Source organism: Crocodylus porosus, unplaced genomic scaffold, assembly GCF_001723895.1.
Source record: "Crocodylus porosus isolate Cpor-Errol unplaced genomic scaffold, CroPor_comp1, whole genome shotgun sequence".
NCBI lineage: Eukaryota > Metazoa > Chordata > Crocodylia > Crocodylidae > Crocodylus > Crocodylus porosus.
In genome coordinates this window covers 30,441,554-30,464,493 of record NW_017728947.1, presented here as the reverse complement: position 1 = coordinate 30,464,493, position 22,940 = coordinate 30,441,554, and the positions used below count along the sequence as shown (strand labels likewise).

Genomic DNA, 22,940 nt, shown 5'->3' with positions numbered 1-22,940 from the left:
ATTAATTGGTATGTATGTCTCTCTTATTTCCAGTCAAGGATGTTTCCAGAATATTGCTGACCTTTTTCAGTGCAGGTGCTTTGGCATATTCAAGCCCAGTGGAATTGACTGGACTAAGCAATATACTCTGAGTCATCCAGCAGAGGGTAAAAACATCCGTTCTGTCTGAAGAAAAGCAGCATGAAATTCTTGAGCTAAGCTGAAAGCTAAATAAAGCTGGATATTCTGTGTTTTGTTTACAAGTTCTTCTCAAATTTTCTTGCCTTAATTTTTTATAATGGTTCTACTGCTTACATAGTAAAATTTTTATGTGCATAAACTACAGCAAAATAGCTGTGAAATAATTGCTGTGATTTTCAGATGAAACAATTTTAAATTTTCTGCAACTGAGATGGCATTAAATACGTATTTTACCAAAATAGGTTTTTATACAGCAACCCAAAAATCTTATCTGATTTTGACCTTTTGCTTCTTTATGCAGACTGCTTCCATAAAAGATGCTTTTTTTTACAATTAAGGGAAATAAAACATTTTAATATTATTGAATTGGCTATTACAAAAAGTTTTAAAAGCACTGAAATCCTTTTAGAATTTTTGATAGCTTGTCTTTATATTGTGTAAAGCAAACAGTAAATCTAAACACTGTTTTTTGTACAGATTTAACATTTAATAAATTAGACCATTTGTGCTTTCAAGTGTATTTTCTGATTTTCTTTTCCCCCCTAGCATTCATGGGAAATGTGAAATTTATACACTTAAAAATCATTAAACATAACTGCAGCAAAAGGATAATGTGCTCTTAACTCTGAACAAGAAGAGATTGGTTTAATATGCACTTGCGTGCACCACTTTTTAATGAAAATGGACACCTCAAGTAATCAAAAAATAATGGTGAATGTAAAGGACAAGACTGTAACTTTACATTGTTTCAGGCTGCAGAGATGGGGCTTTAATAGTGGCCTATTTAAGGTTAGTGTTTAATGTCATACCTTGAGACTATTTCTATAATCTGATGCAAGACATATTTAAGATGCCAAGTGGACGGCACACAATATTACACCTATTCTGTCCTACTGGTTGTTTTTTGTTAAAATAGAAAAGACCAAAGGTGGTATTAATAGAGATAAGAAAAGCTGCACAAATCAAGACCAGTAAACTAAAGATCAAAATAAAATATTCGACTAGCAGTTTTCAGGTAAAACAGAACTCTTACAATTGGCATAGACATGTTTGTTTAGGTTAGTGCGTGACATGATTATGGAGTCTTAAAATACAAGAAAATAAGTACAGTAACTTAATCACAGTGTGAAAGCAGTATCTACATTTTATTGTAGCTTAAAACACAGTAACAAAACTAGATTTAATACCCTGTCTTGTAAGAAAATGTAGATTCATTTCCCTACCCAGAAGTCCTTCCTTTTGACCGAAAAAATGTTGGTGGTATATTTGGTGGGATATACTTAGTTGGGAGAGGTGTTTACACAAGCTTTTGAGCACAAAGTGTTGGAATGAAAGAGTGGGATGGAGCTGAAATTGTTAGCTAGTGTCACATTAGAAATGTGCCTTTTGAATAATATTTCCTCTTGTGCAATAGCACCAGTATAACTTTGATATGAGAGAGAGTATAGATTATGGGCCAGATTCTGTTCCATTTATATTGATACAAATCCAGAATACCATGGTTTGACCCCAGGGTCAGGGGATGATGATTTCTCTGTGCAAAGTGCACAAGGGCTACTGTAACTGCAGTTTTAAATAAATATTCATTTGTTCACAGACTGTTTCATTAAACAGTATTATTGCTCTAATCGTTTTAGAATAAACTTAAATCCAGTTCTGTCAAAATGTATTTTCTAGCTACTTCAGGAATTCTCCTATGGGGTGAAGGAATCATTTTAAAAAATGACTTTTTTTAAATAAATGCATCATTGTTTCACTTAGCCTGTTGCATTAGCAAAAGACCTGTTACAGCATTTTTCACTCCTTCTTTTCCACTTGAGTGAGGCCACCGAATCCAATTCCTTTGGGACCAAAATTCTTTGCATAGCAAACTGCAACAAAAAAAAAAGAAAACAAGTTTGCTAGTTGACATTTTGTGTTATTTTTTGTGGTAAATGATAATACAAAGCCCTAATTTATAATGAAATACAATAGCTAGGCAAGCTGTGAGAATTAAATGTGGATTTCTTTTCTCAGGCACATTCACAGATTCAACAGCATTTTTGTTTTTAAGGTAGATGAGCTTGCTAGTATAGCTTCAAATCAAGTCCTTATCAGAATAACTTTTAGGACTGTAAAGTACCTAAAAACTCTAAGATACAACTACTAAAGTAGATTGCAAGCAAGAAGCATTAATGTAAAATAGCGAAAATATGTATTATGGCTGGGATTTTCCAAGGAGCTCATAGGAATTACTAGGATTCGGTGCAAGTGTTGGTTTTGTCTAAATCAGTAATTCTCAACAGGCTGCCATGAGCTCCTTTTGAGGGTGCCCTGGTATGCAAGAAGATAAGCGCTTACTCTTCCCCAACTCCTATGCAAGATGGTATGAGTAGGCTCATCTCTGGGTAAGGGTCATGCTTGTCGTTGCCAGCCCTTGTGTGAAGTCTGAAGTGCTCATTCCTCCCCTCTCCCCAGTGTGAAGAGTTAAGTGCAGGCTCATTAGTGCCTGACTTCAGTGCAAGGAGGTAAACTCATGATGGTCCCTGCCCTTCTGGGCTGTGGGAAGCTAAGAGTTTCTTCCTCATCCTCCTCACCCTACACCATGAGATAAGTGCTGCAATAAACAAATTAATTACTGAATTGGGGTGCTGCTCAATTCACAGCAGTTACAGAGATTGCCAGGAGCCTAAAAAAGTTGAGAACCACTGGTCTAAATATTATTTTGCATGGTCAGTGTGCCCACGAGTGATGAGCAAGTCCTACAGCTGAAAAGACTTTCTGTTTATAGAAAAAGAATAGTTATGACTATTCTAATATAATAAAGGGCTTAGTCTGTCTGTCTGTCTGTAATGCTTTTGGCCAACTGTCCCTGTGCCGCTGAGGGCAGGTGGCGATTGGCTGCACAGGCCCAAGTTTGAGCTCCTGCCAAGGAAATTTATGGCAGTGGCAAACACACCCTGGCAGCCTGAGCAGCAGGTCTTTCCCATGCCTCCCTGCCTGAGGGTGTGTGTGGGGGGGCATCACAAGACTGTTCTGAAACCCCCCAAAACAGCCAGTAGGGAGGGGAGTGGGGTAGGGGGAGGCGAAGCAGGGGGTCGTAGTGGCAGCTGCTGTCAGGGCTAGGTGGGAGGGGAGCAGGAAGGGGCCCCAACAACAGCCAGCAGGGGGAGAGGGAGGCTGCACAGGCCTGGGTGGGCTTGGGGTGAGAGGAGGCAAGGGGGGGGGGTCATGGTGGTGGCTGTTGTGGGGGCCAGGTGGCAGGGAAGAAAGGGAGGGAAGCAGGGACAGGAGGGGGGGTCACAGTGGTGGCGCCTGCCTGCCGCCCAACCCCAACAACAGCTGATAGGGAGGGAGAGGCGGTGGGGAAGGTCAAAGGGAGCAGGGAGGGGAGGTGGGGGGAAACCCTGCTGTGAGGTGGAGGCAGAGGTGGGTGGGAGGAGGGATCCCCTCCAGCTGGAGGCTGGAGGTGGTGGAAGTGTAAGGAGTCTTTACATGACCAACCCCAAAGGCTGAGGGTGGGCCATGTAAACACTTCCTGAAATCCACCATTCTTGATGGGCAGTTAGCTAGTTATTTAAATATTGTTAGTAGAAGATGTAATATTGGTGTACCTGTGGGTCTTATATAATTTAAAGACCCTATTGTAGAGAAAAGAAAGTGAAATACTTTTTCAGAAAAATTTTGTTAAGGTGTGTAACAAAGGTAGTACTGTGTCAACATTGAACAGTTTTAGACTGGTATATTTAGCCGTCTTGTCTGAAATATTTTAGATATATGACCGTGCTTACCTTTACAATACAGTTCTCCATCTTTGTCTGTAACATTTGTCGATTCTAAGCTCTTTCCACAAATGGCACAGCGGAAGCATGTCTTATGCCAAGGCTGAGAAAGATAGGAAGTTTGGAGGAAAAAAAATTAGCCAGCTACATTAAGTAATTTGGACAAGTAATGCACATGTTCTTTGCCTGAAAAGATTAAAAGTTGTGCTTCTTTCATTTTCAGTTTATTCTATTCATTCTCAGCCTATATTTTTGGACTTTTAGATCTTGTAACAAGTTTTAGGAGATTATGTATATTAATCCTCTGTCTTTGTAGAAGTAGTGTCATGGCCCTGCACAATAGATCAAGCCAGATTTGAGTGCCCGGGCGGCAGGCAAGGCCACATGGAGCTCTGGAGCCTAATCCTGGGCAGTAGCACAGGGACCCCAGAGCCCAATTTAAATCACAGGATCAAAACCAAGGGCACAGTGATCAAGGCCATATGCCAGAGTGTCCATAACCATGTTAAATGCATGGATGCAGAGTGCCATATATCTCCCCGATTATAAAATAATTTAAAGACAAAACGTCAACACCAACAAATTCCTTTGAATTCATTTTTTTTTTTAAAAGTGTAGAACTTAAACAGTTGAGACTTAATATGATAGTTTTTCATTTTAAGGTATGTAGTTCAAAGTTGTCCCCAGGTCAATTAACTCCAAAACCAACTACTATCTAGTATCTTTTTAATAGCCTTTGTGAAAATGTTGGCACAGCCAAGAACTAGTAGAGCAATGAAGATTGAATTATGTCACAAGTAGATGGTTGAGGTGTGGGTCCTGGTACATTGGCACAGCAAAGCAGAGTAGCTTGAGATACTACTTTCTATGTGGCGGCTTATCTATGATTTAAAGAAGATTTCCATATTAAGGACCATCTATTTCTTTAATTCAACAGAATTTTAAACCAAATAGCTTCAAAATATTTTTTCTTAAGTGGAAAAAAATGTGGTATCTTACTTTTCCTCCTCCCATTATTTTCTCTGCAGCGTATACCGATTTAGCACAGCGAGGGCACTTCTCCACATCTCCAAACTTTTTGGCAAACTTTGAAGGGTTGGTAGGTGTAGAAGGACGAGCAGGCTTTGGCGAACTTCTGAAAACAGATTTAAAACACCACTTGAAAAATAGTGTTTCCATTATAAAAATAATTTTCTCTATTTCAATATATACTATATAGACTCTTAAGTGTTAATCCATACTTAGGTATTAAATCTCAGGATATCTATCCTGACATTCAAGACAAGAAAATCAAAATAGCCTGCAGCATATTCTGTGTTTGACAGTGTTGAGAAGCTGGCATTGTGACTAAAGAAGCAGCTGGATACTACATTGGTGGCACCAAGTAATAGTTGGACAAAACACTACACATCAGCCAAAGGGAAGACATTGGCTTCATGAAAGAGACAACATGAGACAAGGGGAAATACAAAGCAAAATTGCTGTCTAATCAGCTACCTTCTGGGCACATCTACACGGGACACTACGCCATAGCTTGTTGCTACAGCGACATAGTATTGGTGGGCATAAACTGTGACATGCTACTACACAGTAGCAACAAGCTATTGCACAGTAGCTTGTTACTGTGCACTAGCTTGTTATTCCACAGTAGGGTCAGAAACAACCCATTCACTGCTGGGACTGCACAGTAGCAGTGATTACTGTGCAGTTATTTTGTAGTAAATGTAAAGCAAGTACTAAATCAGAGGTGGGCAAAATATAGCCCATGGGCCACATCCGGTCCACCAGGCCATTCTATCCGGCCTGTGGGGCCCCTAAAAAATTTAGTAACTTAATATTTATTTGCTCCTGGCAGCCTGTCAAAGCTGAGAAGAGCCAGGGGCAGTAGGACCCAGAGAGAGCCCTCAGCAGGCTTGAGTAGCTCAGCCCTGACCAACCCCCAGCCAGTTCCCTGCTTTTCTGCCCCTGCCCTGCTCCAGCAGCACCTGGCTCCTGGCTGCATCACCAAACTGTGGAGCACAGGTGTAGGGGTGTATGTGTAGGCTTGGGTAGAGTGTATATATATGTGTGTGTGTGTGTGTGCGCGCGCGCGCATGCATGTGCAGGCTCAGGGGCAGTGTGTGGGTGCAGGCATGGGCAGAGTGTGCATGTGTGCATCCAGACGCAGGGCAGAGTGTGTGTGCAGGCTCGGGCTGAGAGTGTGTGTTCAAAGGTTGAGTCCCACATGCACCCACACCCTCCCTTGCACTGCCATACACAAACCCCAGGCACCGTCCCCCCACAGATCCTACACCCACCCACATCCCACATATCCACACACACCTTCATGCTCCCTCACCCCACATACCCACAGCCTCCACAAACCTATGCCTACCCCCACAACATACAAGAGTAACACTTCATTTTAAGCTATTTTGTGATCACCTCTGTCTACACTACACAATCGCATGTAAATCAGGACAAAAATATTTTTTTTTAAATCAAATTAATGAATGCTGTGGATGTTCGATTTTTAGAATATAATTTGGTATTTTTCTGGTTCCAAGGTGGCAAAACCCCTTCCAGGGTGGGAGGGACTTCTGGTTGCAAAGGTCAGGCGTTAGGGGGTGGGGCTTCCAGTCACAAGACAGCGGCTGGAGCGGGGCACCTGTCAATGGGTGGGGCTACCCATGCGGCCCTTGACAGCTTGTCAAAACTCAATAAATGGCCCTGCACCCAAAATAATTGTTGCCCCTGTACTAAATGCTAAACCAAATACTAAATGACTGTGCAGTAACAACTGCACATTTGGGGACATGTGTCGGCACGCCAGCTAAGTCTTAATAGCGAGAACAATGAAATAGGAGGCAGATTTCACACACTGTCCTTTCTCTGCTCTTTGTAAAGCTTCATCAAGTTTTACTGATTTTCAAAAAGTATGCTGTGTCAAAGTCGGAAAAATAATTTTCAACCTTTCTTTCTTTCCAGTGTTGTCTTTTAGTCATCTGTGGGATTACTCGATTGTCATACTGCAACAAGTCAATAAATGTCTAGGAGCTCAGGATTTGCTAGTTTGCATCTTGCTATTGGTAACGGATACACCTATGGCTATGGGTTACAGATAAAATATGTCCTTCAAGCTTGTACTTTTTAGAATAAGATATTTGTTAACTGTCTTCATTGCAATGTACCAGAGGAAAGTGATGGAGTCATTTAGAAATTAGCAGCTGTGAGAATTGCTGAAAACTATTATGTAAACAATTAACACAAGCAATTATCTACAATTAGGGCTCTCTAGAGATCATATTAAAATCCCCCCTCTGGGTCATATACCATCAGCCATTCTGTACATGGTACATGACGTATGAGAGAAAAATGTAGAAAACTTTTTCTCCGTACAGGGAAATAGTCTAACAGCACATGATACTGTGAGTTTTCTATATTAATAAAATCAAAGATACTTCGCATAGAGGGGTATAAGCATTTGAGTCTATTGTTCCATGATGCACATGATTCTACCATTGTGGCACTAACAGCAAATTACATTTACAGTGAATATCTAACTCTAGTGACATGTAAAGCAAAAGCTCCTTCTGTAGTGTAATTGCCCAATGGAATAAGAAGTTATTTTAAAAGAAGAGACTGAACGTTATTAAAAATTGGTAGAATTACTAGACCCACTAAAGAAAATCCTGGAGGAGAGTCTGCTCTGCCACTTAAGTTCAACGTTGTTATGGAAACCGAGTAAGGTACCTGATAAGTGGAGAATGTACCACTGGGCGGAAAAAAAGGGTATTGTCAGTGCAATTTAACTCACTGTTGTAGATCCAAGCCTAGATGTTCACCGGTATCAGTACTGAGGCATCCTGCCCCTTGTCCAAATCCAATACCTTTGGGGCCATATTTTCTTCCATAACAGGTTTTGCAGTAGATTTCAGATTCGTGAGCTGCTACTGTGGTACTATCCAGAGCTTTTCTGCAAGCCACTAAAAACATGGGGAAAGTGCATATAGAAATTTATATTTACAAACCTGGTTTAACATACTTAAATGATTACAATATAAAGAATTTTTCTAGTCCTGGAAGTGGTTAGTTTACATAAATAAACATCATACCTTCATCTAGGATACTGGATTAATTTCTGGTTGCCCTATAAAAAGGATATAGCAAGAGAGGGGAGTACTGATATATAGTGTTTGAAGGGGAAATAAATTGAAACTAAGTTGACCCCTAATTATTATGTTCTGTATAGGAACATTTATAAATTTGTTATAATTTTCCAAGTATAAAATCTAATTATCAGAGGGTTGTCTTGAATTTGTCCCGTTCCCATTGCTGAGAGTGTGTGGGGGAGGGTGTGGGCGTGAGGCAGGAAAAATTGTTGCTGTAGGGCACAGCTGGTCCCCTAGCTCACTGCCCTCCATGCTTTGTTCCTTGCAGTCTCCATGCTGACTGGGGGGGAACTCATCTTAGATTCAAGTACATACAATATTTACAAATTAACTTTATTCCATGTCCATATCTATGGGCTTTCACTGAAATAGCATACATACACATTAATAAATAATAATGGAACCATATAACCTTCTCAACCTTCTCTTCATTCCATCCTATGAAAACATTCAATCTCTGTGCAAAAATTTATTTAGCACTACTATGAGTTCATGCAGAAAGCTATGGTTTGTTTGACCAGTGTTCTTATAGAGTTCATAGACATTAGGGCTGGAAGGAGGAGATAGATTCCAGCCTCCTGCCCCAAAGGCAGGAAGTCAGTCAAAGGATCCCAGCAAGATAAACGTCCAAACACTTCTTAAAGGAGTCCAGAGTAGGTGCTTGCACCACCTCTGGAGGGAGTCTATTCCAGGCCTTGGGGGCTTGGACAGTAAAGAAGTTTTTCCTTATTTCCAGCCTAAAATGGTCTTGGAGGAGTTTGTGACCATTGGTCCTTCTCATCCCTTGGGGCGCCCTGGTGAACAGACGTCCCCCAGATCCTGTTGTACACCCCGATGTACTTATAGGCTGCCACCAGGTCACCCCTGAACCTGTGCTTTTCTAAGCTGAAGAGTCCCATGGCTCTTAGTCTTTCTTCATAAAGCCTATTCTCCTGTCCTCTGATCATGCATGTGGCTCTCTGGACTCTTTCAAGCTTCTGCACATCCTTCCTGAATTGTGGAGCCCAGAATTGGATACAGTACTCCAGCTGTGGCCTCACCAAGGCCAAGTACAGCCGGAGGATAACATCCTGAGATTTACTTGCGAAGCACCTATGGATGCAAATCTATGGTTTCCTTTACCATCTGAGACATCACACTAGTGGCTCATGTTCATCTTAGGGTCAATCATGACCCCCATTCTTCATTTTTCATTGATCTCCATTTCATTTTAGGCACTTAGTTCCTTCTCCTCACCTAACGTGAGAAGCACCAGCCTAGAGGCATATTTTTTGGGCCTGGCAGAACTAGTCATGGAACCTCTACTACAGCGTTAGAAACCTTTCTGGGTCTCTCTCCCATCTCATCCCAGACATTAGAGCAGTTATTCTCAAGCAGAATGCCTTGAGACTCAACAGTGCTATACACGGCAATCAAGATTCATAAAACGAACCCAGAGATTTCACAGAGGAATACATAGTGTCAAAAACATTCTGACTTGTGATCTTTCTGAGTTCACTGCAACAACAGAATTGCCCTACTATTTTTCTGTAGTAAAAAAGCAAGTAAAACAAGAGCTGGCATTTTCCAAGGGGTGCTTCAAGTCTATCAAGGAGTGTCTCCTGTCTAAAAAGGCTGAGAAACATTCCCTTAGGGCATCAAAAAGTTTCAGCATTGAAAAAGAAACATAGCACGTTTCCATTAGTCACTGATCTGCTCTCAGTGTTGAGATAAGACTCGATGAGGAAGTTTTGTTCATTTATCTGAGCATCTATCTGGGCACGTTTAAGTTCTAAAGCAAGAATCATCCCACGCATCTTTCCAGAGTTTCGCCAGAATGGTCTGGAAGAGATTCTACAACCAAACACTGAAGAAAGTTAGGCAACAGACCTCAGTACTTTGGCTTCCCCAGTGGCATTCTTACGCCACTTAACTCACTACTAAAACATTTGGAGTTCTTCAATAGAGAAGTGAGACAGGAATGCCAAGCATTGGTAATGGGATACAACGTTTTATCTACTAGGCTACTACTTTAAATCTACCACTGACAGGAGGAAACAAAGGTTAACAAGAGCTAACAGCTGTTTATTAGTGGTCTCAGGCCAGTCCTCAGTGAACTTGTGTCCACATCATAAAAAACCCCTATCACAATTACTGCTAATTAGCACCAATGATGCCAGTCTCATCAGGGGAGCCAAGGAGTGAATAAGCACTGTGAGTGAATGACCTTCTAACCCTACAAGTTATCAAATCAGATCAGGACACTTTAGTGGGGGCAAGTTAAGGATCCCCTTCAGATATGGAATTCAGATATGAAAAATGCAAAACCTTAAACTACCAAAAAGGTAAGCATGTATTTCAAGTGACTAGTAATTTTAGGTGCCTTGATTTTTTGAGAACCCAACTTGAGATACTTGGAATGGGCTTGATTTTTCAGAAAGCAAATACCCACCCATAGACAAGGAGACAAGGAGGATAAGTTTCAAGTTAGGCACCAAAATTGAGGTACCCAAAAGTACCTACCACTTCTGAGAATGTGTGACAGAAAAAAAAAATGAGTAGGAATGGGTCCATTATCAAATGTCATTTGGAAAAGCATTAGCTGTTTATCAAGGCCGGTACCTAATTCATAAATGGACTATGGGTATTTTGAGAAATAAGATGGCTTAGCTCACAGAAGGACCAGAAAAAATATTAAATGAACAGTGGGTACATCTACACGTGCAATTAATGCAAAGCAATAAACTCTGGAGTTACTGCTTTAGAGTTTATTGCTCCTGGGTGAGCCTTTCAAATATGCACCAGAGCGTGCAGCATGTTGAACCAAGTCAAAAGCATCCCCAGCTGACAGTGTGTCCAGGGAGATGGCCTACCAGCTTGGGGCTGCTCACTCTCACTTAATGTGCTGCAGAGGAGATGGCTGGAGTCAGCCAGCAGGTAGCCCCTGCACTGAAGCACCCTCATACCCCAGCCACCCAGGGCAGAGCTTACACATGCACTGCTGTGGAGTTTTTTACTCTGCAGCAGGATAGTACTTTTATTTACCAGTGCTATCCTGCTGCCAAGAAAATTAGTTTACTCTATCCTACCAGGGGTGTACATATAGATGCTATGGCATATACTGCACAGCTAATTAATCTACTGTACACTAAACACCTTGTGTAGACATGCCCAGTGAGGATTAGATTCTTGGGAGTTCATACTTCACAACGGTTGGCTGGTTATTTCCAATTATTTTAATATTTGTGAGGGGGGTGTTAAAAAATTTAAGCAAAAGCAATTGATCAAACAGTCTCACTACAGGGTCTGATCAAAACCTTGAAGTCAATGGGAATTTCATCACCATCATGAGTGCATACTGGATTAGGCTCCAGTTACTGGTAGGCAATGAAGGGACAAAAATAGATGAAGCTATGTAGCAAAAAAGCCAGACCTTGTGCAATTTCTTTTTTAAAATAATGGTGATAAAACTAGAGGCTTCTGTAAATTTGTGAATCAGATCACTTTGTGGTGCATTCTCATTTGTTCTAAGATGATAATTATGTTTACTGAGGGAGTTAAGGGATGATGGGAACTCAAACCGCAGATAAAATGTTTCTATTTTTGACATCTTCAGGATAGAGTATCTATTTGCCACAACAGATGGAGCAAAAGCCCTTGAAGTGCTATTGTTGAAATAGCTCTGGGACCTGTCATCTGCAAAGAGAAATTGTTCATAAACCATCACTAAGCCGTTTCAGGTTTGCATAGTAAGATCCTGCCAAATGTACATTATAGCTGTGTTTTAAAACCTGACAGGGAAACAAAGTAGGTAAACAGCAATTCACATGCGAGGTACAATTTTCTCCTGCCCCACCACCCTCCCCATAGTATTTATAAGACAAATAGTATGGGGTACAGGTAGAAATGTTTATAATTCATGTTGCCTGACACATCTCATAATCTGATTCTAAGTTCTTTATAAGTTGGTCAAAAATAAGTTTGACTTAATATTTTTTCATGCTTAGGCCACATTTATTCATTTAATTTTGAAAAATCCAGCTAAGTGGACTCAGCAGTTTTGAAAGATAGTTATCCTTGTCAGAGTTAGCATTAAGGAGTACATGGCTCCACAAGCTAGACTGACATAGAGATGACACTCAGATCCCTGCTCAGCTGCCACCTACTTTGCAGGTACCTAAAATTCCTAGAAGCCTGGTTTTCTACTGATAATGTAGGAGGTATCCATAAAATCACTTAAATTCTGACACCACTGATCTGCTTGGAGCCCTTCACAGGTTTCTTAACCAAAAAGGCTTCCCCAACCAGCTTGAATGTAGAGCAGGGGTAGGCAAAATACAGCCAGTGGGCCAGATCCAGCCCACCAGCCCATTCCATCTGGCCCGCAGGGCCCCTAAAAGATTTAGAAAATTAATATTTCTGTTCCTGGCTGCCTGTCAAAGATAACAGGAGACAGGGGAATTAGGACCCTGGGGAAGCTGGCAGGACTCAGCCTAGAAGCAAGGCCAGCCCGGCCCCGCCCCCCAGCCCCTTGCCACCCAGCCCTGCCCCCCCCAGATGGAAGCCCCATACTTAGCAGAGACTTCTGGCATTGGGTCCTGGTGGTGTTCCTGCCTCATAGATTGTAAAGGGCTGGAAGGGACCTCAGACATCATCGGGTCCCGCCCCCTGCACCAGGCAGGAAAGATAGCTAGGTTAGGTGGCCCAGCAAGGTGACTGTCTAGTCTCCTCTTGAAGATCTCCAAGGTAGGTGATTGCACCACTTCTGAAAGGAGCTTATTCCACAGTCTGGACACTTTAACTGTGAAGAAGCTTTTCCTAATGTTGAGCCTGAAACAGTCTTCCAGAAGTTTGTGGCCATTACTCCTGGTTTTTCCCAATGGTGCCCTGGTGAACAGTTGTTCACTGAGCCCTTGATGTACTCCCCTGATGTAGCGGTAAGCTGCTAACAAGTCCCCTCTCAGCCTTCTCTTTTTCGGGCTGAATAGTCCCAGCTCCCTTTCCTTGAATGGTTTGCCATGCAAGTCTCTTGATCATATGGGTAGCTCTTCTCTGGATTCTCTCAAGCTTTACCATGCCCTTGCTGAAGTGCAGCACCCAGAACTTGACACTACTCCAGTTAGGGTCTCACCAACGCTGAATGGAGCGGAAGAATCACTTCTTTGGTTTTGCTTGCCTCCCTGCACCCGAGAGGGAAATTCAGATAAGAACACTGAGGCGGAGGTGGGGGAAGAGAAGGCAGGGGAGGACCGTGGGGATTGCCTCAGTCCTGCAGGGTCTGGTACCAGCTGTGCTGAATGAGGGGTGGGGGGCAGGGGCCCGCACTCCTGCTGCTCTGCTCTGGGCCCCACTGGTGCTGACCCTGGGACACCAGCACCACCACGCTCCTGCCCAGCTGTCACTGCACTTCCCTACACCTGCTCACTCCCACTCGCCACCACCGTAGCTGCCATTACCCTGCTTTCCTGCTGGCTGCTCCAGGTACCAGGGTCAGGAGAGGGAGGGGTGCGTGTGTATGTTTTTAGGGTGAGTCCCACACCCCCTTGCACTGCCATACACACAGACCCCATTACCTACACCCTGTCACACACCTCAGCCACCCTCTACCCTACACACATCCCCCCACAAACCCCATACCCACCCACACCTATATATCCACACACTCCCTCACTGCTCACACCTATCCATCCCCACAGACACACCCACACCCAATAACTAAACTTAAGACACCTAAATAATATTCCACCAGAAAGCTTAAGCCTTTAGGGATTGTCTAGCACCCAAGTGAGTTAGGCAGGTTTTGTGTGAATTGTTCTTTTGGATTTAGGCACCTAAATTTCATCCAGATCCATTTATGCATCTAAATTCCTTTATGAAACTCATCCCTTGCTTCTACAGTGCACTGCGTAAGAATCCTGAATGCCTAATTCTGGACTAAGAATTACACCAGGAAAGAGGGTTCCCAGAAGTTAGGCATGGTAATGTCTAAATCCCTTTGGGAATCTAGCTTGATTTTCTGTTCTGATGGCTCTTGACTACAGTTTTGTTATCTGTGCTGTAATCTTTTTAGCTTTACTGAGGACAGCAATGGCATGATTTTTAAGTCAAGACATATTCTGGCACACAGAGTGGGAGCGTTTACACATGCCCCTGACTGTGCAGTTGGTACTGCACTACAGCATGTGCCAATTCAGTGCAGTCCTGGGAGTACACAAGTCATTTTCGACTCTACTGCACAGCAGTGGGGGCATCACAATTAGTGCCCGCCAATGCTATGTTGCCATAGTGACAAGCAATGGCACAGTAGCTTGTCACTACTGTGACATAGCATCTCATGCAGACACCCTGCATTGCACAATATAACCCACAAATAAGTTTCATTATTCTGACTCATCAACAGTCTTATCTAGGATTGACCATCATGGAAAAAGCATTTGCTTTTGCATTTTCTGCCCTGATGTGTTCTCCTTAGGGCTCAAGTCCTTCAATTAGATCCTCTATGCAGTGCTAGAGCAGAGTACGGGGGCTAGAAGTTGCCCATGGTGTTTCTTAAGATGCTGAAGTAAAATAAGACTGCTATCCCCTTTGAGTGCCCTCCCCCTCCCCCAAAATGAGATGTGTATATCTCATGAAGTTTTTCCTGAATTGAATTCACCTGCTACAGGAAGAATGCTACAGACCAGAGCATTGCTTGCGAGCAAAATTCTACAGGAATAAAATAAATGATAGAAAGTCTCCTTCAGTTCTGAGCAGAAATCCAATATCCCACTCTACTGCCATAGCAGTAAAGTTATTGGAATATGCCACATTAAAATGAGACTTATATCGAGCTGGATTTACATTCCAAAATTGCAATGATGTAGCTTACTGCAGTGGAAGCAGGTCTTGTGAAAACTCCTGCCATTGCACTGGATTTCCTCAGCATGATATACAGTCTTGTCACAAGCACCGCACTTGGCTCCACCTCCCCAGTTTGGCATCCTCAAGCGTGAAGGGCACTCTAAAAAAAAAAAGTGAAGAAATAGATAAACCTTTTAAAGCACTGTGGTCTGGACTCTTCCCTGTGGTTGCCTACTGTTGATTCAGGTAAGCCAAAGCCAATGTGGCTGCCCATTTAAGTATCAGCTCAGTATTTCCCCATGTAAGTATCAGCCTGGTATTTCCTCATTCTCTGATGTAGGAAACTTCTGATGTGGGAAATATCTGAACCACTCCATCTCCCTGTTGCTGCCATAGAAGTATCATTGTGGGAAACCAAGAGCAAGGACTTTCATATCTCTTTGAGAAACCTGGTTATTCTAGCGGCTCTTTGCGGTCACTGGTAACCAGTGTGTATTCAGTCAACCTTCAGTCTGGAGTATCACAGTCAAATGCTGAGGAACAGAGGACACTTGTGATCATTTCTTTATTGTGCCACACACTTCTCGTGTAATCACAGGCAATTTATCTATAAAATGGACATATGTCTGGAAAATGGATATACTAGTAACCTCCCTTGCAGGGTTGTTTTGAATATAAGTATGCATAGTAAAGAGCTTTGATCACATGATGACAACAGTCTGCACAAGGACCTACAGCAGTGGCTCCCAACTTTCCTGCAAGGGGCCGCTTGGGGCTGGGGGAAGGGGGAGGAGGGTGATCAGGCAGAGGGAGCCACGTGCATGTGTATGCACACACATGCACATGGCAACCAGGCAGTGTGGAGAGCAGCTCCTGCAGGTAAGTCTATGGCGGGAAAGGGCGGGCAGATTGAGCCCTCATGGTGAGGGCAAGAGTGAGGGCGGGAAGGAGTGGAGCAGAAGTAGGGCTGGGGATGTCCCCCCAAGATTTGTGCATGGGGCAGGGCTGCATGCGGGCTGTACACAGTGGGCTAGGGGCTCCCTGCCCTGCTGCCAGGGCCTCCATGGCAGAATGGGTTGGGGAGGTTTAGTGCCGCTGCCAGGAGCCCCATGCCAACCATGCCACCATGGCGAAGCACCCGCTGCCTACCTAGTAGCATCTGGGGGGACAATTCCATGTTGCCTCCACTGCTGCTGCTGAGTGGGCAGGGGATGCCTCACCACAGTGGCACAGCCAGCATGGGGCTCCTTGCAGCAGCACTGAGCCTCCCTGCCCTCCGATGCCAAGTCCTGCCCACTGGGCTGCAGGGGCCCCCAGGGGGAGGGCAGCAGGCTGGGAAGCCCCAAACCCTCAGTGGGCAGGCATCATCTTCCCCCTGCCCCCTCCCATGGGCTCCATGCCAGCTGTGCCACCCACTGGGATAGGGAGAGCCGGGATCTGGGCTCGGCTCTGGCTGCAGCAGGTGGGGCTTGAGTGCTGTGGGGGTGCTTCAGGCCCTGGCCCTGATCCCATAGCCCTGGCGGCTGGGGGAGGCAAGGGGCTGCAAGTCGTGCATGAGGGGCACCAGCAGGGCTGAGGGGATGGGCGGATGTAGATAGGGGCACCTGAGGGGTGCTGCAGGTGGGGGGTAAGGTGCCAGCTGAGGAAATGGGGTCATAAATGGGATCATCCTGAGGAAAAGTTTGGGAAGCACTGACCTACAGTAGCTGGAATCTATAACTATTTCCCAGTTATCACCTTTTTCTTCCAGCGACTGTTTTTCTTCTTATCCATTCACTTTCATTTGTCAGGCAGAAGGCAGAGTAGAGCTGTACCTTAATATTGACTAAATGAATTGGAGATGCATAAGCATTTATGGACAAGAACTCACTTCATCAAACGCTGGCATTTGTGAAGCAAAAGTTGGTAGAGGTCCTTGACACAGCTGAAAGTTTTAGTGACGTTACAGTTGCAAAACTAAGGGCAGAACTTGGCCTCATGAAATATCTACTGACCCATATTCCAAGATGAGTAAGGGATACCATATCACTCAAATCTCTTCAGAGCAGATGCTAGCCTACATCACCATGTGATCAGCAAAGGTAATCTCCCATACTTACATTTCTTAATATGGTGTGAGGTGAAGGTATAACGGGGCCTGGCACCATCACTGCAAGAAGAAGCGCACCCGAGCTTTCTCTAGCCTGACACAACAACGCTCCCCGCTCAATCAGCTCCCCAAGGCAAGCCCGTGGGGAGGTATAGCAGCAATTACCAGCCTCAGCTGGGGAAATGTCTCCAGCTGTGGACATTTGGGAGCCTGGTTGCTCGGATAGGGCAGAAGGGTCTGCCTCCACAGGCATGGGGGCTCAGAGCAGCCAGTAGTGGCTGTATGGTGAGGCTAGGCAGAAGCAGGCAAGCTGGCTGGCCCTTCTAGCAACAGCCCTGCAGCCCACCCACACCCAGACCCTGGCTGCTGGAGTGCACCACACCTACCACCCAGAGGGTGAGCAGAGCGGTGGAGACTGCACGCAATGAGCACAGATAAGTGCATCCTTTTGTGTTAAGTTTTAATTGAGTTTGATATTTGTGGAAGGCCTGTGGTTCCAATAGTAGGCCTCAGGTTGGCTGCCTGGGGAGGCTAAGGTCCAGATCGGTGGATGTCTGGCCAACTCTCTGCAGCTAGAGTAAAAAGGGTCAGAGGACTAGCAGAACCCCTTGGGGACTGTGGCCACCTTGGCAGTCCACAGCTGGATTATGAAGTTACCGTATTTTCTCGCCTACAACACACATGCCTTCCAAAATTAGGGCGTGTATATTCAGTGGATAAGCTGATTTCTGGTTTGTTTGGGTTTTTGTTTTTTTTTTTTTCCTGACCAGGATAGAAGCACCTTGCTTTGACTCCTGCTCCATTGTGCATCAACTGTAGCATTATTATTTAGGCTGCTGAGGGAGTCAGTTGACTTGATGATTTTGTTTACTCCACAAGTGTTAACAAACATCTCTCCTTCTTTAATTCCCTTGATGTTCCATTAATCAAGCTAACTATTCTTGTATCAGTTTTGCTGTTTCCTAGCTATTCCTGGTCTCTCCAAGACTTTGAACTACCATAGCCTTGGAGACCCTTTGGCTGTCTTCAAAATCATGGATCCACCCATGGCAACTAGATTTCAGCAGCAGCTAGGGTTACAGCTGTTCTTAAACAGAAAAAGAAGGCTGAGGGAAATGAAGATTAGGCTGTCTCTGCTCTATGCAACCACAACTCTAGAAAAACATCATTTCCCTTCTACCCCCCTAAAAATATATAAAAGAAACATTCTCTTGCCTCCAATATTTTATTGGGTAACTGAGATGTGAAATGACTTATCCAAGGTTGTATGAGATGTCAGTAGTAGAAACAGATCCCAGGTCACTGGATTCCAAACTCTCTGTCCTCTCTAGTTCTACGTGTATCAGAGGTATGACAGCTTAGTCAGTAATCAGGTTTGCCCTTTTGATTTCCAATGTTTTTGAGTCATCGTTCCTAGGAAGACTGGAATGTCACCTTGTCATTTGCACATCCCGTTATCAAACTGTTCTGAAGCTTCTGGCTCAGGACTTCTTTATCCTTCTTGGAAAGCCAGTCACTTTCTTATTATAGTGAACTGTTCTTTCAAAGCCCAGTTGGGTCAGCTTGTTCCATGTCTGATAAATTCACAGCTGAGGTATTCTTAGCTGAGAAGGTTTTTAAACACTGAATGATTCATCAAGCCTATTATGCCAAAATTCCTCTAGATGTCAAATGATGGATTGAGGGGAATTTCCCCTAACCGTGTAGCACAACCAGCTGATAATCATTTCAAAAAGTACACTCTGAAAAGTGGTGATAAAATGTCATGGTAGAGTATTAAATTCACAGAGAATCAAAATTAAACCCTATCCATTTCTGAAGGAAAATGAGCGTTGTCTAGCTTGTATGAATAACAATAGCAAGGAAGAAGCAGCAACCTGGATTTTGGCACATGTGAACAACCATGTACCCAGACTCCCTGAAGGATTTGGTCTGTAGTTGTTGCAATGCCTTAAAGCCCATATCGCCTTACCTTCTTTGCTATTGCTACTTGTAACCCATGCTAAATAACTATAAGCTACTATTACACCTTCACTTCACAGGGTAGACATGCCCTTAGTTAAACAGTTGGCTGATGTTAGGAACATAGCAACCCAGGAGGTCCTGTCCATCCCGTCTCGGGCAACCATGTCTCATAATCCTTTTCCTTAACTAAGCAAGCTCCATCTTAAACCTGTTACTCTTATTGGAAACCTGCTTTAGAACATCACCCATTTATTATCCTGCAAAATTTCCTAGAGTTGGCTGCATAGAGCAGAGACAGCCTAGTCTTTGTTTCCCTCATCCTTCCTTTTCTGTTTAACAACAGCTGAAGCCCTAGCTGCTGCTGAAATCTAGTTGCCATGGGTAGCTCTATGACAGCCAAAGGGTCTCCAAGGCTATGAGAGTTCAAAGCCTTGGAGAGATGCTTAGGAACTCTGCTCTGATGCTTAGGAACGTCCTTCTATAATGATCCAGGAGATGGAGTAGCAAAAATGTACATTTTAGAGCAATATTGTCCTATAAAACTAATATATGACTTATGTATCCACAATGCTCGTATTGAAATGGGTAACAAAACAATAGCTGGCACCAATGGAAACAGGATTAGGGCCTCAATACATGAAGTGGGTGAAACTCCATTGGTATAAATTGAATCGGTTCCCCTTCCAAGTCAATCAGCTGAAATTAATGCTACTGAACCCTGAATCAGCTGAAATCAATGCAACTGTTGTCATGACATTCAGTAGACAGGGTTGCAGAGTACCTTGGAGAACCAAGCGTCATGAAAGAAACACAGAACTTCTGTGACACTGACATGACAAAGTGCCAAGAGAGCTGCTGATTAGCACAGATTACATCCCTAGCTAAATGCTAGAACTGAAGTCTCTGAGAGAGTCTGATAAAGTTCAGTAGAAAGCCTCTTACTCTTACCGCCTGTGGCTAGAGCTCTGAAAGGAATCCTGGCTCCTGACACCATTTATAGTAACATTACACTATCACTACATGTACATACACATTTTCCATTCTTTACACCATCACCTGATGGAAAAGTGGGGGGGAAAAGAGTCATCAAAAGACTCTGACTTTTTGGGTGATTGATGCTCTAATCTGCAATGACAAGCTGACGAGGCAGATGGGAGGATGGAGGCAAGGCTTCATCTGCTCCATCCTATTTTGTAGACAGGCTTCAGTTCTCTATCACTTCTCCAAACACAAGACTACAGTACCATCTCCCTATAATTATTTCAGTGAAGAGCTGACCCTCTGTGGATTGCAATTCATGGTTGCAAGGAATCTATATATTTCAAGGCTAAGGGCATAAACAGAAACAAGCACAAAAGACACTGAAATCAAGGAAGGCCTCCACTGATTTTCTTGGGTGTAAACTTGAACCCATCACCAGGACAGTCTTCTCAATGCAGTTCATAAAGGAGTTGTGTTATAAATTCATGTCATAATATGGTCGTAAGGACTTAATTTCTGTGCTGGATAAGGCAACCATATGGAGGCAAAACTTGAACTGGGGATATACCTCATAAAGAGTTCAAAAATGGAAGAGTAATAACAGAGTACAAGGCATGTGTTGCAAGAGCCTTGAAGTGAACCAGCTGAGTTAGAAATTTTGATATTATGAAGGCTTGATACTATGGCAATGGACACAGCAGAAATGCATAGATACAAGAGAAAATAGAAATGTGTGAAGCATATGCCATAACTCTACTGATTCAAGCTAGATGCTCAAGCTGTTTGCTACTACGAGCACTAAAATTCTCAGAGGGCACATCTATACATGCATTTTAATGTACAGTAGTCTATTCTACTGCACATTGATGTGGCACGTAAAAAATGAATGGTAATATGCTAATGCGCAATAGAATAGGCTACTGTGCATTAAGCATCATTTAAAAAGCATGCGCTTGTGCTACTGCACATTAGCGCAACCTAGTGCATGTTTATTTAGTACCTCTTATTGGTACTAAAACTTGGAATGCTAGCCTTGTCTCCATCCCCCCCATCTGCCTGCTCAGCTAGCCATTGCAGAGATTAGAGCATCATCACCCAAAAAGTCAGCGTCCTTTGACAACTCTATTTTCCCACAGCTTTCCATCAGGTGATGGTGCTATGCAAAACTTAGTGTCTATCAAAATGTATTTGATAAATAATTTACAACTGCCATTAATATTGTATTAAAACATGATGGTTTGTTTTGTTTCATTTCTTATCCTGCAAAATTGGCATACAATAAATCTTGTTTAATATTTCAGCACCTGCAGCCCACACCACAGTCACTTGTGGGCTTTACATCAGAATGCCAGAAGGTATTTTGGTCAAAATCTAAGGAAAGTCCTTAACAGCAATCACATTCATTTTAACAAAATAGAGACTAACATTACCAAAAGCAATAGTACTTAGTGGAGAATGGCAGTTTTGTTACTTTTTTTTCTTTTTATATTCTTACATATTCAAATGGCTATGTTTTCATAGCCCTAATCCCTCAATAGAATGAATTTGTTCTTCTAACGCATATAAGATACTTCCCTATTTTGCAGTTGTAAATTGAGGCTTAGATATCAAAGGGAAGAATTTTCAGATGGACTAAGTGATGCACGAGCAGAACTCCCCTGAACTATCAGAGAGACTAGTACTTCTATTTCAATGAGGGGCTTCTCGATAAAGTTGCCCAAGTGAGTTGTTATAGAGTTACTCTCTGACCAGACTAGTGAAAGAACCCAAGAGACTTCATTTGTTCTCTCCCGTTTATAGACCCCGTATCCAATTTCCTAGCATTTTGAAACTACACTTGTGCTAAAGCCCTTCACTGAATTACACATAATTAACAGGACAAAAAACCCCAAAACTTTACTATTGATACAGGAACCAAATACTTTGAACTGGGCTTAAACTACCAGAGCTATCTAATTCATATGGTCAAGCAGCAACACCAAACATAAATGCTCTACCTTTCTCCTGAGCTAATGCCACAATGTAAGCTGTTGCTTTTACGTTCACAAAAATCTACTTGTAGACTTTAACTTTAAGGAAGTGGCCCCTGTTCTTTCAGTCCTTAAGCAGAACTCTCCTGATGGCACCTAATGAGCTCTGTCTGAATTAGTTTCAGCCATGATCTAAGCTTCATTCTTAAGCACCCTGGAATATTAAATATTTTAGGGTTTGTTTGTTTTAACTCTCTTAGTGTTTAGTGTTCCCCATGACAGATCTGTACGATGGAGTGATTCAATTTTGTATCTATATTTATTATATATTCAGTGATTTTTGTTTGTGTTTTTGTGGGACATCTGTTTGAAATTTAATTCCAGATCAACACAAAAAGAACAACTGTCTGAGATTAAAATCATCATTCAAATTTTGGTAACTACAATATTTTTTTCTAAATTCTGTAAAAATCAGTAAATGTTTTCAGTTGAACTAACTTGGCATTTTTTCAATTTACCAACACATTCCAAGCTGGTAAATTTGTATATAAGGTAATGTGTCTTGTGGAAAACATCATTCAGCAAGGTTGAAATTAACTTTCTGCACCTTCCTTAATCCCATTAAAAAGGATTAATGCAACTTTAATTAAAGTGGAAAAAAGAGAGAAATGTATTCTGCCTCCAGAAACCCACCTCTGTAAAGCCATTAGGAAACCTGAAAAGGTAATGAACCTTCATAAAACACTACTATGGCAAGGGACCTGAGTACAGCTATCATCTCTAATAGAGTTCACGCTTCTGCATTAAACCTCTACAAGCCTGTGAGTACAGACATTGGCCACTTGTACTGCTTGGTAGGGAAGATCTCTCTCTCTTGTCCCTTTTAGCAAACCAACCCACCAGAACCCTTTCTGGCAATACTTACCTGGCTACTTGATCTTCTTCAGCTGTGGGAAGAGACTGAACTGGAGGGCTCCTGCACTCTTTAAATATGTCTAAATGGTCACAGGCATATAAGAAGGGA

The 22,940-nt window shown here is 42.9% G+C and overlaps 2 protein-coding genes across 3 annotated transcripts in view; one reads left to right on the top strand and one right to left on the bottom strand.

The window, feature by feature from the left end:
* Positions 1-688, top strand: part of ZDHHC13 (zinc finger DHHC-type containing 13) — a 24,513-nt gene extending 23,825 nt beyond the window's left edge. For both annotated transcript variants that reach the window (XM_019551843.1, XM_019551844.1), the window contains one exon: positions 34-688. In XM_019551843.1, the coding sequence (XP_019407388.1) occupies positions 34-169 (136 nt within the window). In that variant the 3' untranslated portion in view covers positions 170-688. The remainder of the gene's footprint in view (positions 1-33) is intronic.
* On the bottom strand, positions 375-22,940 carry CSRP3 (cysteine and glycine rich protein 3). Its single transcript, XM_019551845.1, has 6 exons — positions 22,842-22,940; positions 14,940-15,071; positions 7,738-7,906; positions 4,941-5,076; positions 3,951-4,044; positions 375-2,051 (listed from the first exon to the last, which is right to left on the bottom strand). The coding sequence occupies exons 2-6, from the start codon at positions 15,049-15,051 to the stop codon at positions 1,978-1,980; spliced, it is 585 nt and encodes a 194-aa protein (XP_019407390.1). The 5' UTR covers positions 15,052-15,071; positions 22,842-22,940; the 3' UTR covers positions 375-1,977.

What these genes read in the sequence shown, in the direction of transcription:
- CSRP3 (XM_019551845.1), bottom strand. Translation starts at nt 15,051, where the DNA reads ATGCCAAACTGGGGAGGTGGAGCCAAGTGCGGTGCTTGTGACAAGACT. An exon ending in CTAGGCTTGGATCTACAACA is followed by an intron (nt 5,077 to 7,737) that starts GTGAGTTAAATT and finishes ATCTGTTTTCAG; the next exon opens with AAGTTCGCCAAAGCCTGCTC. An exon ending in AAATAATGGGAGGAGGAAAA is followed by an intron (nt 4,045 to 4,940) that starts GTAAGATACCAC and finishes TATCTTTCTCAG; the next exon opens with CCTTGGCATAAGACATGCTT.